The sequence below is a fragment of the Callospermophilus lateralis genome, chromosome 2 (assembly GCF_048772815.1).
Source record: "Callospermophilus lateralis isolate mCalLat2 chromosome 2, mCalLat2.hap1, whole genome shotgun sequence".
Taxonomy (NCBI): Eukaryota; Metazoa; Chordata; class Mammalia; order Rodentia; family Sciuridae; genus Callospermophilus; species Callospermophilus lateralis.
The window spans coordinates 107,753,051-107,767,764 of NC_135306.1; the positions used below are offsets into that span (position 1 = coordinate 107,753,051).

Genomic DNA, 14,714 nt, shown 5'->3' on the forward strand with positions numbered 1-14,714 from the left:
GATGTGAACACCAAGTAAAATGGCATTCTGAGCCAAAGACACTGGTACTTGGTGGCAGAGTGTTTGTATTGAAGCCATTTGTTGGTCAGCAAGAGTGCTGCAGCTAAGGCGGTAACTGGACAGGAGGGTTATGCCTTAGGAAGGACTGAAGCATCAGTCGGGGTCACTCTGAGATGACCCACAGGCCCGTTCTCAAAGATTCTCGGGCCCTCTAGTCATTTCTTTTCTTCTTCTCTCTCTTCTCTCTCTTCTCTCTCTCTCTCTCTCTCATTTATTTATTCATTTTGGTACTGGGGCTTGAACTCGGGTTCACTCTACCACTGAGCTATATCCCCATCCCTTTTTATTTTGAGCCAGGGTCTTGCTAAGTTGTCTAGGCTGGCCTTGAACTTATGATCCTCCTGCTTCAGCCTCCCAATTAGCTGGGATTACAGATGTGTGTCCCTACACCCAGCACCTCTGATCATTTCTTCTACTTCAGTGCTTCAGTAGAAGTTGTCTCAGGGCCGGCCTGATGGGGGGGGGGTACTTCCTGGCTCCCTCCTAAGCTTCTGCATAGAGGGACTTCAATGAGGGTCACATACCCACTCTGGCTGTCCACCCTGCCCTTCCTGCCCTCTTCACCTAGACCAGGGGTTCTCAAATAGGGGCCACTGCACCACCACTCCCCTGGGGACACTTGGCAGAGTCTGGAGACATTTTGAGGTGTCTCAACCCAGGGCAGGTGGCTGTTAACTATTCTGCAGTGTGTAGGCCAGTCCCCACAACAAAGAATTGTCTGGCCAGAAATGTCCATATTGCCGGATTGAGAAACCCTGTCCTATACTCACCCTGACACCAAACTCTTCTGACATTGTCCCAAACACCTGGCCCCTTGGCTTACACCCTTGACCTCTCAGAAAGACTGATCCTCACGGATACTCCTGCATACTTGGCCAGTCTAGATGGAAATTGCTGCCTGTCCCTTAAAACCTACTCCAGAAGTGTCTAGGGAAGACCTTGTGCTGTCCTGTGGTCAACCCATCCCAGTGAGTCCCTTGAAGCCCGACTGTCCTATCTCTCTAGACCTACTCTAGAGAGCAATCTGGGTAAGTGCGTCTGCCCTGCAGACCCAGATTTACCTCCAGGGAGCTGTCCTAAGGTCTAGGCTGGGTGGCTCTGGGGTAGGAAGTGGAATGACCTGGGAGCACATCTTCATGGCTACAGACCTAAAGTCATGTCCCACAAAGGGCTTTCTCAGTAATAAAGCTGATCCTGTCATCTCTACTTGCCTGTCTCCTGTGTCTTATTTCTCAATTCATTCTAGAATCAGGAGGAGGAGAAAGGGGTGCTATTTCTGCAATCTCTAAAGCCCCGCACATACACACATCACTGGAATGATTGCTAAGGCCCCGTCTAGGTCCCCCTCCACGTCCCCTCTTCCAGGCCTACCCGCATCATTCAGCCACTTCTCTAGCAGCGGCTTGAGCTTGCACATGTTCTTGAAGCTCAGGTTGAGGGCCTCGAATCGTGAGATGGTGGTCTGGCTGAAGTCGTTGCCATACAGCTTTCCCATCGCCAAGCCTACATCACCCTGCACAGGGGACCGAGAAGGAGGGGTGTGATGGACAGGCTCCTGTTGCCTGCATCCCCACCACACTGGCCCCATCACACATCCAGCAACACCATAAGTACCCACCCATGACTTCAGCTCCTTTCTAAGTCTTTTCCCACTGCCTGGTAGAGGAACATATGTCCTTAGACTCGGAATAGACTATGTCCTTTCCGGGCTTTCTTTCCTCTCCTCCCCCACCAGCAATGTCCTCAGTTGCCCCGCTACTGATAACTGTGCTCTCTTCTCGGGGAACTCAGGGACATGAAGGGCTTGTTCCAAACACATGGAGCCTCAGGTGGCTCTTGAATCCTGCACTTGGGAAGCCCCATTCCCCCTCTCTCAACTTCACTCTTTCCATCTCCTACCCCCAAACCAAACCTGTGTGAAGCCCAGCTTAATGCGCCTCTGCTTGAAGGTCTTGGCAAACTTTTCCAGCTCCTCGAGGTCACTAGGCTCATCGGCCCCTCCAGAATTGGGTAGATGCTTAGACACTGGGAGATGCTGTGATGCTTCCAGATGGGGTTCTAAAGAGGATCCTGGCAGCCCAGGGCGCCCAACTGCCTGGTAGGGGAACATATGCCAAGCAGGTCCACAAAGATTCAACAGGCTGAAGAACATTCTCTGTGGAGTTTGTTACTAACAGGTCCCATTAGAGGATGGCTTGGACACATTTAGTCCTGTATTAGTGATGGTGTGGAAGTGGAACATGGAGTTTCTATAATGATATAGCAAATAACTGGGCTACCTGGGGCAGAAACCACAGGAGTTCAGGATAGGGAGGTGGCTTTCTGGGTTTTGGACCATGACTCACTGTTTGAGCAGGTTATTTCCTCCTTTCAGTTTTCCACCATAAAAGGAGCTTACAAGGTTGTTTACAGAGATTCCAAAAACAAATCTCAGAATGGGAAAAGAAAAAAGGTGTTTACCTTGTCTGTGTTTTTCCATATGCAAGGTAACTTGAGGTGTCCAACAGGCACCAACTGAAGATAACAGAGGATATCGGGAACTCATGGCTTTAACAGAACTTCCACATGGTCTCGAACTCCATGAGCACTACTTTACTTTCTACACCACCATTTTCTCTTACAAGAGTGTTTTGGTTTTAATCAAAGGTATATTTATCAGTGCAATCTAAATGTGCCTTGATCTCATTTGTGGTTGTCAGGAAATACTTACTTTTTTAAACTATATATATATATTTTTAGTTGTAGACGGACACAATATCTCTACTTTATTTATATATTTTTATGCGTGCTGAGGACTGAACCCTGTGTCCCACACATGCTAGGCAAGCAATCTACCACTGAGCCACAACCCCAGCCCCCAGGAAATACTTTCTTTAGTCTGTTTTTGGAGGGAAATGTGCTCTTAAATCTGCCTGTTCGAGGGTCAGAAATCCAATCTTGAAACAACTCTGATTCCACAAAGATGGAGTGCAATCCACATCTAGGGGGCCAGGCACTGTGTCAGCTCAGAGGCTACTGCCCATGTGGACAACTCGGGCTAGATCCACCTTCTCTCTACTTCCCGGTATTCTCTTTTCCAAAACTGAGCTAACTCCTCTCTCCCAAAGATATTCAGGGTTACCAGTCAGGTGGGCATCCTTATGGTGAAGAGGAGAAAAGAACCAGAGGCAAGTTAAGGACTCTTTTTCCCAAGAAAAGTCTGTTAAACAGAATGGATTGAAAACCATCATGGAGTGGTCCCTGTTTTGCAGGGAGAGGATGGGCAGGGAGGTGACATACACTGGACCTTCAAGGCAAAGTCTCAGTCTTCTATGAACCTTTCTTTTCATTATTTGTTCTTTCATTTGACAAATACTTATTGAGTTCTCTGCTAGACCACTTTCCTCCCCCATCCCCTTCACATCACATCAGTTACCAAGCTGGTCAGTGAATGCCTGTAATCCCAGCAGCTCAGGAGGCTGAGGCAGGAGGATCACAAGTTCAAAGCCAGTCTTAGCAACTTAGTGAGGCCCTAAGCAACTCAGTGAGAGCTGTCTTTAAATAAAATACAAAAAAGGGCTGGGGATGTGGCTCAGTGGTTAAGTGCCCCTGGGTTTAACCTCCGGTACAAAAATTTTAAAAATTAGTTATCAAATAGCAATGATTTGACTTCTCAAACATCTTCTTACCCATTTCTTCTCTCTATTCTTATTGCCACAACTCTAAGATAATCCCTTATTACCCTCCAGAACAATCTTCTTTTTTTTTTGAGATGAGGTGTTACTATGTTGCCCAGGCTGTCTTTGAACTTCTGGGTTCAGTTGAACCTCTTGCCCCAGCATCCCAAGTAGCCCTGGGACTACAGGTGCACCATCCCACACCAACTACCATAATCTCAATAATCTTCTAAACGGTTTATCTGCAACCAGTTTCTTCATGCTCAAATTATAGAAGATGAGAGAATTTATCTTGAATTCTCACTAGGGCCTCTTTCAGATCCAAGTCTATGACCATGAGACTCTGGAAGCAGCCAGGAGGAGGTAAGGTGCAGTTCACCATTCTGGTGTCACCACTTCTTTTAACCACTAGGTGGCGCCTCCCACTTCCACTCCTTCACTAGCCCTCCGCAAAGCTGGGGCCCTTAACAAGCCATGGGGATCTTAGCACAGAGAAAGGACACTGTAGGTGTCTGCGGTCACTTCCAACCATCCCATCCATCTGTAGAGAGACAAGTCCTGCCACTTCATAGGAGCGCCCAGTGGGAGTAGATAGAGCCACTGCTGCTGTTGCCAAGCCACACACCTGGCACGAAGCTGCAGCTGGCCAGATAAAGAGCTATCTTTTTTTCCCCAAGTGGCAAACAGGCACTGTGTGGAACCATGGTAGCTCTCAAATGGCCTCTCTCCTAAACCCAGACATGTGCCCACTGCAGGACAGAGTCTGGAACAGTGGGCCTGAGGTAAGAGACACGGGCTTTGTAGTCCAGGACATCAGGCCTATGGTACTCAACTCTACTTCTTGGGGCTTGAGAGCACCCAGGGAGGCATGGTGGTCACCTGGTCATACCCGGGGAGCTAGATGACTCCTGGTCTTCAGAGGAGAGCTGCTAGGGCCTGCAACACGCAGCAGGTTAGAGTGGGAGTTGGAACCCCTGGGTTCTCATTCTAGCCTCACTATAGTGACCATGAGAAAACCGTCTCCCCTAACTGCACCTTGGATTTCTCTATGCTGCAGTGCCTGGCTGGTTCCTTTTCCCAGAGGAGGTACCCTAGTAAAGGGATAGGGAAACCCCAATGAGCTGAACTCTGCCTAGAGCTAAGACATTCCGAGAGGAAACAGGAGGAATGTGGTGTTTACCTGGGATGCAAGGCCAGGCCCCGTCTGTGGGAGGATGAGGCTGTTCTGTTGTGGAAAGGGGAGAAGATTTGGCTGCAGACCTGAGTAACAGGGGACAGACAAAGGAAGAAACAATAAATACCAGGCCATCTGAGGGACGTTCAACCCTGGAGCCAAGGAGTACTGTCCCTTCACCTGCTACTGAGTACTGTCCCCTCACCTGCTACTGATCAAGTCTCTGGACCTCTTCGAGCCCTGTGGAGAGGCCCCCATAGGCACTGCCAGGTATTGCCACATACAGGCGGAGGCAAACCAGACACAGGGATAAACAGAGATGTAAACAGCAGTCCCCAAACCAGTCCTTCCGCTTGTCTGCCTGCCTGGAGAGGCATAAAGGCTAAGGAGGGTCAAGCCAATCTAGGCTGGGATCTGACTAGCAGGGCTGAGGAACCTGGAGGGCAGGGTGCAGGGCGATGGCTGAGAATCTCAGCGGGAGATGAGAATTTCAGTTTTTCCTGCGGGGAAGTAACTGGGATGGCTACAAAAGTCCATGCTGAATCTGCAGACCAAGCAGATGGCGCCACGCAGCTCTGAAGGGCAGTGGGCCATTGGTCAGAGGCTTCTGGCCAACCAGGACACTGATTAGTTGGGAGGAAGGGCAGAAAGAGGGGAAGGACACTCCCTTGGGTGGTAAGGTAACACCTGCGGCATTGCCTGGGAACCTCTTTCTCCTTCTTTCTCCATGTCCATAAAGGCTCTGCCTGTCGGTGGCCATGATAGGTGACCCCCAACCTCGGGAAACCTGCAACTGGAATTCCTGACTCTCACAGCAGGAGTGAGACTATCAAACTGGCAAAGCAGGTCACCCCAATCACCCCAAAGAAGCACCCTGGGGTGTCTGTTGTCCCTAGGCTGTTTTGGGTCATTGATGTTCTGCATCTGCTGATGTTGACCTTTATGCTCTTCAGTCATGAAAAGTCAGGGGATAATTGTTCCTTATTAAAATAAATAGGCTGGGCTGAGGTTATGGCTCAGTGGTAGAGCGCTTGCCTAGCACATGTGAGGCACTGGGTCCAATCTTCAGAACCACATAAAAATAAATAAAGCTATCTATCTATATCTAATAAATGAATAAATAGGCAATAAAGCTCTTATTAGGAACCCTGAGACTTAGTACCAACTCTAACTTGATATTGCACTGTGAAGTGTACAAAGTCTTCTCACCTGCATTATTTCAAGTAATTCTCAATAACCTTGGGAAGTAGTGTTTTAGTATTCGTTCTTTTTTAGGGAGAAGGAAATAGAAGTTTAGAGACGTTAGGTGAATTTCCCCAAGGACACACAGATAGTGAGTGATTTTTTTTTTTTAAAAGCAATGAGCTATTCTGACTCAAAATTTTAAATTTCCCCTCTCTTCTTGCATCATATACAAAACTCACTGGTTATGTATCTGGGACATTTTCACGTCACTCTCTTGTCTTCCGTAAACATTGAATTATGTTATCTTCCTATTCCTATGATGTGTACTGTTTAGCTGAAATAAACACTTGAAGGTTCAAATATGTTCCTGTTCATCCTAATGATATTCCAAGATGCCTTAAACACTAAGTATAGGGACTACAATCTGGGCAGGTGCTAATGATGGAAGGCAGATTTGCATTTTGTTTGGAGTCTGGAATTTCAAATCCTCTACTTGGGATTTGTAAAACTGGCAAGAATTTATACTTTCTCCACCATTTTTAGCCCTAGTTGATGGAGATGGGAGTGGGAGAAGCAGTGTAGTGTGATGGCCAAGAACAAAGATCTCAGACTGCTCTGGAACTTCCCAGTAGGTCATCAGAGGCATAATACAACTACCTACCCTACAAGGTTATTCTAAGGAATAAGTCAGGAATATCACTTGGCAGAACCCCTAGCACATTGTGCTCAAGAAATGTTAGTTATCATTATTAAGAGCATAGTCTGTTTGCTCTTGGCCAGAGAGAAGCTCCCTGGGAGTGACATATCTGCAGAAGACAACCTGAAAAGCCTTCTACAGCCTGTGGGAGGCACTGCTGCTCCATCCAAATAAAATCCCAGCCAGGCTTCAGGAGGTCAAAGTCTGCATCAGCCTGGCAAGATTGCCCAGGAATCAGGATGTATCTGCGTATCTGCGCTCTTCGCGTGGCACTTTCCAGGGGGCTCCTCCGTCCCTGTACCCCTGCCCACCCACCACTCCTGCGCTTTCAGTCTCAACTCTCCATGAAACTGAGGTGGTGGGCCAGTCCTGGCAAGAGGCTGGGCAGGGGCAGTAGGGAAGGCACTAAACCTGCAGAGGCACTGCCAGGAGCCCATCCTCAAGCCTCCAGGTGACAAGCTGACCTGAACACTAGAGGGGTAAGCAATCCCTGTGTCCAGGACCCAGCAGGCAGTAGTAGTATCCGACCGGACTCGGGCTCTGCGGAACTCCCAGGTTCTCACCTTGCTGCCCAGGCTGGGTCTGAGAAAGCAGGAACTGGGAAACAGACTGCAAGTGGCCGGGAACCAGCACGAGCTGCTGGAGCGGATGGAGAGAAGCCATGTCCTGCAGGAGGGAAGAGGCACAAACAGAGCAGAATTTACAAGCCTGGGGACCCTAGCTCCCTCAGCCTGCGGCCCACCCAGGCCCTCCGTGTTCAGACTTGAAGTTTGCAGGCAGTGACCTTGTCTCATGCTACCATGTGTCCCCGGCACATGGCACACAGTAGCTACTCCGCTGATGCAGCAGGTGCTGTTACGCTTCCCTGCTCAGCCCCGCAGTCCTCGCAATGCACTTAATTCTGGCCTCATGATTTAATTTTTCTGTGTGTCAACTGTGTCTCACAACTGTAAATGCCCCAAGGGCCAACACTGGGTATCACCCATGTCTGAAAGATTTATCCTAGAAATGGCATGCAATCCCAAGTGTCTTTTGTTTATTTTTTTAACCACATGTCACTTGATTATGCCCAAAGCCATGCTTTAGCCATTTCCACATCTGAGTCTTTCTAGACATTATTGAGGAGCGAGTTGGGAGATGGGGCAAGCTATGGAGTTCTTAATAAAACCAATTTGGTTCAACAGAAAGTCCATTTACCCTGGATTTCTCTCACCAGCTCGGGCAGAAATAGCAATCCCAACCTTTGGGGAATCTGGGAGTCTTCTGTGACCCAGACCCCAGGGCTCGGTACCTCTACAGGGTGGAGCTTAAGTCTGTGTGGAGAGATTTGGTAACCCTTGCTGAAGGAAGGGGTGAAGGAATGCCTCAATTTCTGGGACAAGGGAGGCTCTTTCTTCCCCAGGTGACCCAAAAAAGAGAAAAGAGCTGGCCCCAGGAACACCAGCTAAGACCTGTACTGTTACTGTCTCAGTACGCCTCTCTTCCCACACCAGCACTCCATCCTAGTTTGGCTTTGACATATAACCTTGGAAGAGACAGAGCGGGCCCACTAGGGACAGAAAACTTCTGTGGCTGTATCTGTCACCACAGACTGCCCTGAGGCACCAGCAGCATAGCTGTTGGGTCCTTCATGTTGGCAAGACTGGGTCCTTTTGTCCCACAGAGGTAGAGACCTGCCTCTCCACATTCTCAGCCAGGATTTACCTTTCATGGACTATTTGGGGGTGCCCCTCCCCTTTCTCCAGGCTTCCTAGATTTCCTCCCGTTGCCTACAGGGGGTTCTTCAGACCCAAATAGATTCACAAAGTGCCCAGTGTAGAGGTCTAGATTTTGTCGAGGGATTGGATTAAACTCACTGGCCCACTGAAAAAAAATCAGGATTCCCTGGCATGGGCTGGTACTCACCCCAGACATTTGGTTCCCAGACATCATGGCAGGTCCTTGGCTCAGGTGGCATGGCCGGTGGGAGAGGGTCTGCTGCAGGGAGTCACTGAGGTCCTCCGTTTTAATCTGCAGGTAGAGGTGGAAGGAGTGTCAGCTCTGGGTCTCTACAGGTGGGCAGAAATGGAAATGTGGAGAAGACAAAGCTAGGAGAGGAGGGACGACCTTGGGCAGGGCAGCTGGTCAGGGACATGTGTGTAGCCACTGGACTCTGGCGCCCTGCTCTGTAAGACAGGGAGCCTGCTTAGGCGGTGCCCCAACACTGTGCTGAGGGTGATTAATGCTCTTCCTCATTCAAATGAGAAAAACCAGGATGTTGCAGTGACTTCAAAATAAAGCTCAATGGATGAAATTCTGGTAACTTCTGAGATGGGATTTTTTTTCCTTAGTGGAGAAGCTATTGGGATTTTTTTAAATGAAATGATGGTAATCCTGAATGATATTTTTAAAAATTCTCCACTCCAAAGAATGAAGCATTGGCCGGGCACAGTGGTGCATGCCTATGATCCCAGGGACTCAGAAGGCTGAGGCAGGAGGATCACAAGTTTGACGCCAGCCTGGGAAATTTAGAAAGATTCTTTCTCAAAATGAAAAGGGATGGAAGTGTAGATCAGAACCTCAGAAGAACATACACACAAACGGTGAAGAAATGGCAACCGTTTTTGATTTCCCCAAGTCTTCTTTATTTTCCTGTGGAAGCCTATCCATGAATACCTACTCTGGAAACTACTGATCTGGAGAACAGGGCTTCCCTTGATCTCTTCTTCTCCCCTCTCTGTGCTAAGCTGCCTCTGTAGGGGTCCTCTGTGTGGCTCTGGGGACAATTTGCCTGTCTCCCTACAGGTGGGGACATGTCTTCTTCACAGCCACTGCTGCAATTGCAGCCTTCAGGGCCTGTGGTGCTTTCCAGCTCTCTCCAGGCTCCACCACCCTTCAGTGACACACCAACCACCCACCTGTGGGCTTCCCAGGTGTCCTGGGGCAGGGCAGGAGGTGCTCCACCCCAGGAAAACTACTCTCTTATAGCCTTTCAGGAAGTCCACTGGGAGGGGAGCCAAGTGACTTTGAATTCATGTAATATGGCAAAAAGCACAGGATCTAGACCACACCTTATAAAAGACATTGACAAGACCCTTTGAATAGGACAGCTGGTTGTCCCTACCCAGATGGAAATGGCCACAGAGATTATGACAGAAACCACTTTCTTGATCTACAGTGGGAATATCACTGGCATCCTCATCTCTCCTGTCGGAATTATTTTAACCCAGGTAAAAAAGTTGAGACTAACAGCTGTATTTGTGCTTCATCCCCATAGAGAATGACACTTTGGAACACTTCAGTAGCACAGTTAGGACAGTTAGAAAAGTTCTCCCGGGTGACACTGGAGACCAAGGGCAGAATTAATATCAATTAATTCTGATTAAGGAATGTTAATTGAATAAAAGACAAAAATCCACCTCTGCAGAGACTCCAATAAGATAAAGCAAGGAACACACTGGACAGGGAGCGAGGTTGTCCCCGTTTCCAGGCCTGACTCCAACTCTAATTTACGGAATCTTGAGCAATCACTCTGCCTTTATGGGACTCAGTTTCCCCATCAGTTTTGCAAAGACTACATGGTTTCTCTGCCTTTCTCCCCGTGCATTTGGCAGCTTGGCTAGTCCAGGTTCCTACAGTGTTCTTGGGTGAAGCAGATCCAAGAGGACACTGAAAAGCCCTGGAAAATGGTAAGAAGCTGGCTCCCACAGGCACAGTCTTTATTTTTTGAGACCATTCTGGAACCTGGGAAGCAAAGAGGAGAAAGCGAGATGGACAGTCGCACTATGAGGACAGAAAGTAACTTTCTGAAATCTCAAAAGTTTTGGTATGTGAGTGGTCTCCAGTGAGCCCCTCTTCGCCCCACCCCCACGCCCCTTGAGCTCTGCATATCACTCACTCTAGGCACCTTTAAGAAGTGCTAGTGCCAGAGTTCTGCACCCAGAAATTAGAGTTTCCACATCCTAGGTTCCTGGAAACACTTGTAAGCAGGTTTTTTAAAACTAGAAATAGATGATAAACTACTTATCTCAAAACAACCACCACAAGAGCTTTAAGGTTTGCTCTGAGAAAAGGCTTGACCTCCAGCTCCCATCCCTGCTCTGTCCCTCTCTCACACCAGGGCATCTCTACACCACCCCCCCCGGGGGGGGGGGGCACTGGAGGAGGCAGGACGGAGGACTGGGACCAGAGAAAACGTGAAAAGCTGGAGGTGAAATCTTGCTGGTGGAAGCGCCTCCAGCAACCTGGCTCAGCTCCAGCTTGGAGGCAAGTGGCAGAGGTTCCTTTACAGACTCATTATGCGCAATGGAGAGATAAGGAGGTGCAGCCGTGACAGAGCTCGAAAACATGCGCTTTGCTTCCAACCCAGGCGCTATCTGTTAGAATCCCTGCCAGGTCATCCTGCAACACTTAATTTCAGAAACCAGAGCCACCATAAAAGAAGACTCACCCTTTCATCTGCTTTCTGGATCGATTGCCCTCCAAACTCCTTTGGGGGACACTCCTGGCCTCCCACTTCTGAAAATGAAGTGCTCTTGTAGTAGAAGTCCCTTGGGTGTGACCTGGGGCTTTCTGACAACTGTGTGTATTATTTCACCTTGGATTTTTTTTCTGGCTTCACTGACTTTCTACTCTATTATTTTTTATAATTCTTCACCCTCGGGGGTGAGGTGCTAATGATAACCCCCAAAGAAGACAATCCTAAACTAGCCAAATTGAAAGACAACAAGGAGACCTCTTTCTGGATGATAAATTTTAAAATTTCAGCTTTGTTGACTGGGGGGCATAGCTCTCGCTGGGTTCAATCCCAGCACCACCAAAGAAATAGAATCGCAGCTTTGCTCCGTGGGCTCAGAGCACAGTGGCATGTACTTGTAATCCCAGAAGCTGCGGAGGCCAAGGTAGGAGGATCATAAGTTCAAAGCCATCCTCAGCAATTCAGAGAGGCTCTAAGCAACTCAGCAAGACCCTGTCTCTAAATAAAATATAAAAAAGGGCTGGGGATATGACGCAGTGGCTAAAGGCCCCTGGGTTTAATCCCTGGTACCAAAAAAAAAAAAAAAAAAAAAAAATGCAGAACTGGAATAGGAAGGGGAGAGGAGAAGGTACTGCCTCCTGCATACCTGTGAACACTCTCAGGGGCTAAGAAACTAAGAAATCAAGAAATAAAGTCTTCTCTAATCCAAAAAATCCCTTTTCACAGCTGTCGAGTGGAAAAGGTTGGAACCTTTCCAGGCAACTGGGTGTTGGCTGTGGATCTGGAAGATGAGATAGAGAGACTTCTGTTGGATCCCATTGACTTCTAAGGTGAGAACCGCAGGCGAATTGGACGAAAACCCAATTTCCCCCGTACTTGTGAAAACCCAACCAAACCCACAGCCTGCCTGGAACCCGAAGATCCCCTCCAGGGTCTCTCTGGCAGTTTTTCTCACGCAAGTGGAATATTTCTCCGGGCTCTACCTGGAATGGCTAATCCCTGAGGACAGGGGCCACCATGGCACGCTCTGCTCTGTCCCAGACACCACGCACGGTCCTCTGACCAGACAAGGTTTCTTAGTCTAGGATCTTCTCCGCCCACTGTGCTGTGGAAAGGTGTTACACTGAGTCTTGGGCAGTGACCAGGGAGGTGAAAAGGTATCATGAATGATTATCTTTTCTAATCCCAGTGAACTCTCTGACTTCACTCACTGTGGAAAGCAATAGCTCCTTCTGGAAGGCGGGAGCCCCTTCTGAGGAAGTGGAAGCCCTTCACACATTCCCTTCTGGGCTCTGCCTTCCAGCCCAGAGGATGAGGACAGGGCTCTGCTTCCCATCTCAAAGAGGCTCGGGGAGCTTCAGAAATGGGTAGGAAGTAATGCAGCCAGATGCTGGCAAAACTCCTGGTGCTCACTCCACCAGACAGAACCAGAAATGGCCCAGAAACAGGAAAAGAGAGAAGACCACAAGTGAGGAGGAAAGTGGTGTTCCATTCCAGACAAATGCCTGGGCCTCCCCATTGTCTGCCTTTTGGAGGGCCTTTAAGGGTACTTTTCTTTAGACCCCTCCCCAGGACATTTTCACATACCCTCCTGGGATGGGGGGGAAGAGTCCAACACTAATGAATATATCACTGGTGATGAAAATGATCAAAGCTGTTGTCCTAGTTGCATAACTCGTTGTGGAAAGTGTTTCATCAACATTTCACAAGAAGGAGCATTTCAAAGCGTGAACATCTCCCAACCTGCCTTCAATTACAGGCAAGGCTTTTTTTTTTTTCTTTCTTTCTTTATTTCTCCCCCCTTCTATATTTCTCCCTAGCAGTGAGGAAGAGTTTCTATTTTGTAACTGATCCATAAAGAGCTGGCAAGTGCGTTCCTCTTGCAAACATTCTAAAAATATATTCCAAGTGGTGTAATGGGGCAGGCAGGTAACTCACCTCAGGGCTGAAAGTACCCCATACAGGTGAATGTTGGCTGCATGCTATTTTTTTTCTTTCTTTCTTTCTTTTGCAGTACTGGGGATCGAGCCCAGGGCCTCACTCGTGTTTGGCAAATGCTCTGCCACTGAGCTACACCTAGCCCAGCTACATTTTTGCTTGGGAGATTCTCCTCTCTCTGGGCTCTTGGTTATTCTGAAAGAGCCCACAGACCCTGCCTCCTTGAATCCTCCAGGAAGTGCCCAGGGAGATCGCCTCATCCAGTCTCTGGTCTCTGAGTCAACCTAAGATCCGGCAGCCTGGATACACCTTTGTCTGTGCAAAATGGGATCATCTCACTGAGAACATCAAAATTTCACGCAAAAGCGGGATGAAGAGAGGAGACACAGGACACAAATGCATCTGAGCGCAGTGGTGCATGCCTGTAATCACGACAGCTCAGGAGGCTGAGGCAGGAGGATCTCAAGTTCAAAACCAGTCTCAGCAAAAGTGAGATGCTAAGCAACTCAGTGAGACCCTGTCTCTAAATAAAATATAAAATGGGGTTGCAGATATTGCTCAGTGGTTCAGTGCCCCTGAGTTCAATCCCTGGTACCAAAAAAAAAAAAAAAAAAAAAAAAGAAAATTAAAAATAAAATTTAAGGTGCTCCTTCAGAAGCTGGAGCCACACAGTGTTGCCACCCCTGAAAAACAGCTTTCTAAAAGGATATCCTGTGTTTCCTGCTGGTGCCTATGCTGGAAATGCAACAGGCTTACCAGTCATGCTGTTTAATGCTTTAGCACTAGTGCTTGGGACATAGCAATGCTGTGCTTACACATGCTTGAAAAACCCCCATCATTTTAGTCTTATGAAAGTTTTCTTCTCCATCTAGATGTGAATTCAGGCTTAAACACTTTGTCTCACGGAGGACACACCCTCTCAAATGTTTCCTGGTGTCCAGGACGTGATTGATTTTAGCCAGCACACTGCTATACTGCTCTGTCTGGATACATTCAGTGTCCCCTCCAACAGGGAGCTGCATCAATGGGAGTTCCCTTTTGTGGCCCTGACTCCTTCAAACCAGAGTACCCTGATTCTCCTGGTGGCTCACTGGTAAACAAGAAGACAGAGCTGCCCACTCCAGTTCTTTTGCTGGGGAGGAATACCATATAGACCTTTCACCTGGCCCACACAGAGGGCTCCTCCACCCCTAAATGAGTAAAAATGACAGGAGGTGGGGGTGAGGCAGGAAGAAAAATGCTGAGCACCATACCCCAAGGACTATCTCCATGTCCAGTGGCTCTTCTTGGGAAGGTCTAGTGTGTGGAGGCAGCGCATCGTCACTCTGGGTTCTGTTACATGTATGTGGGCTGCTTATCATGGAAGGTCATTGCGTCCCTTCCAGAGCTGAGAATGAGGGAAAAAAATCCCAGCAAACAACCACAAGGCTCATCCTGAACCAAGGCACCTGGCTTCAGTGTCATCCCTGCCTCTAATTAATTGCATGATCTAACATTATTTCATTCATTTTTCTAGGCCAAGATCATTCCTCCACAAAAGGAGGGAAA

General features: G+C 48.3%; 1 protein-coding gene across 1 annotated transcript in view; it reads right to left on the reverse strand.

Annotated features, from left to right (window-relative positions):
• Positions 1–14,714, reverse strand: part of Pou2f3 (POU class 2 homeobox 3) — a 79,426-nt gene that overhangs the window by 10,791 nt on the left and 53,921 nt on the right. Inside the window, exons 4-8 of the mRNA XM_076843683.2 lie at positions 8,654–8,782; positions 7,336–7,435; positions 4,897–4,976; positions 1,973–2,155; positions 1,432–1,573 (exon numbers count right to left, since the gene is read on the reverse strand). Of these exons, the coding sequence (XP_076699798.1) occupies positions 1,432–1,573; positions 1,973–2,155; positions 4,897–4,976; positions 7,336–7,435; positions 8,654–8,782 (634 nt within the window). The remainder of the gene's footprint in view (positions 1–1,431; positions 1,574–1,972; positions 2,156–4,896; positions 4,977–7,335; positions 7,436–8,653; positions 8,783–14,714) is intronic.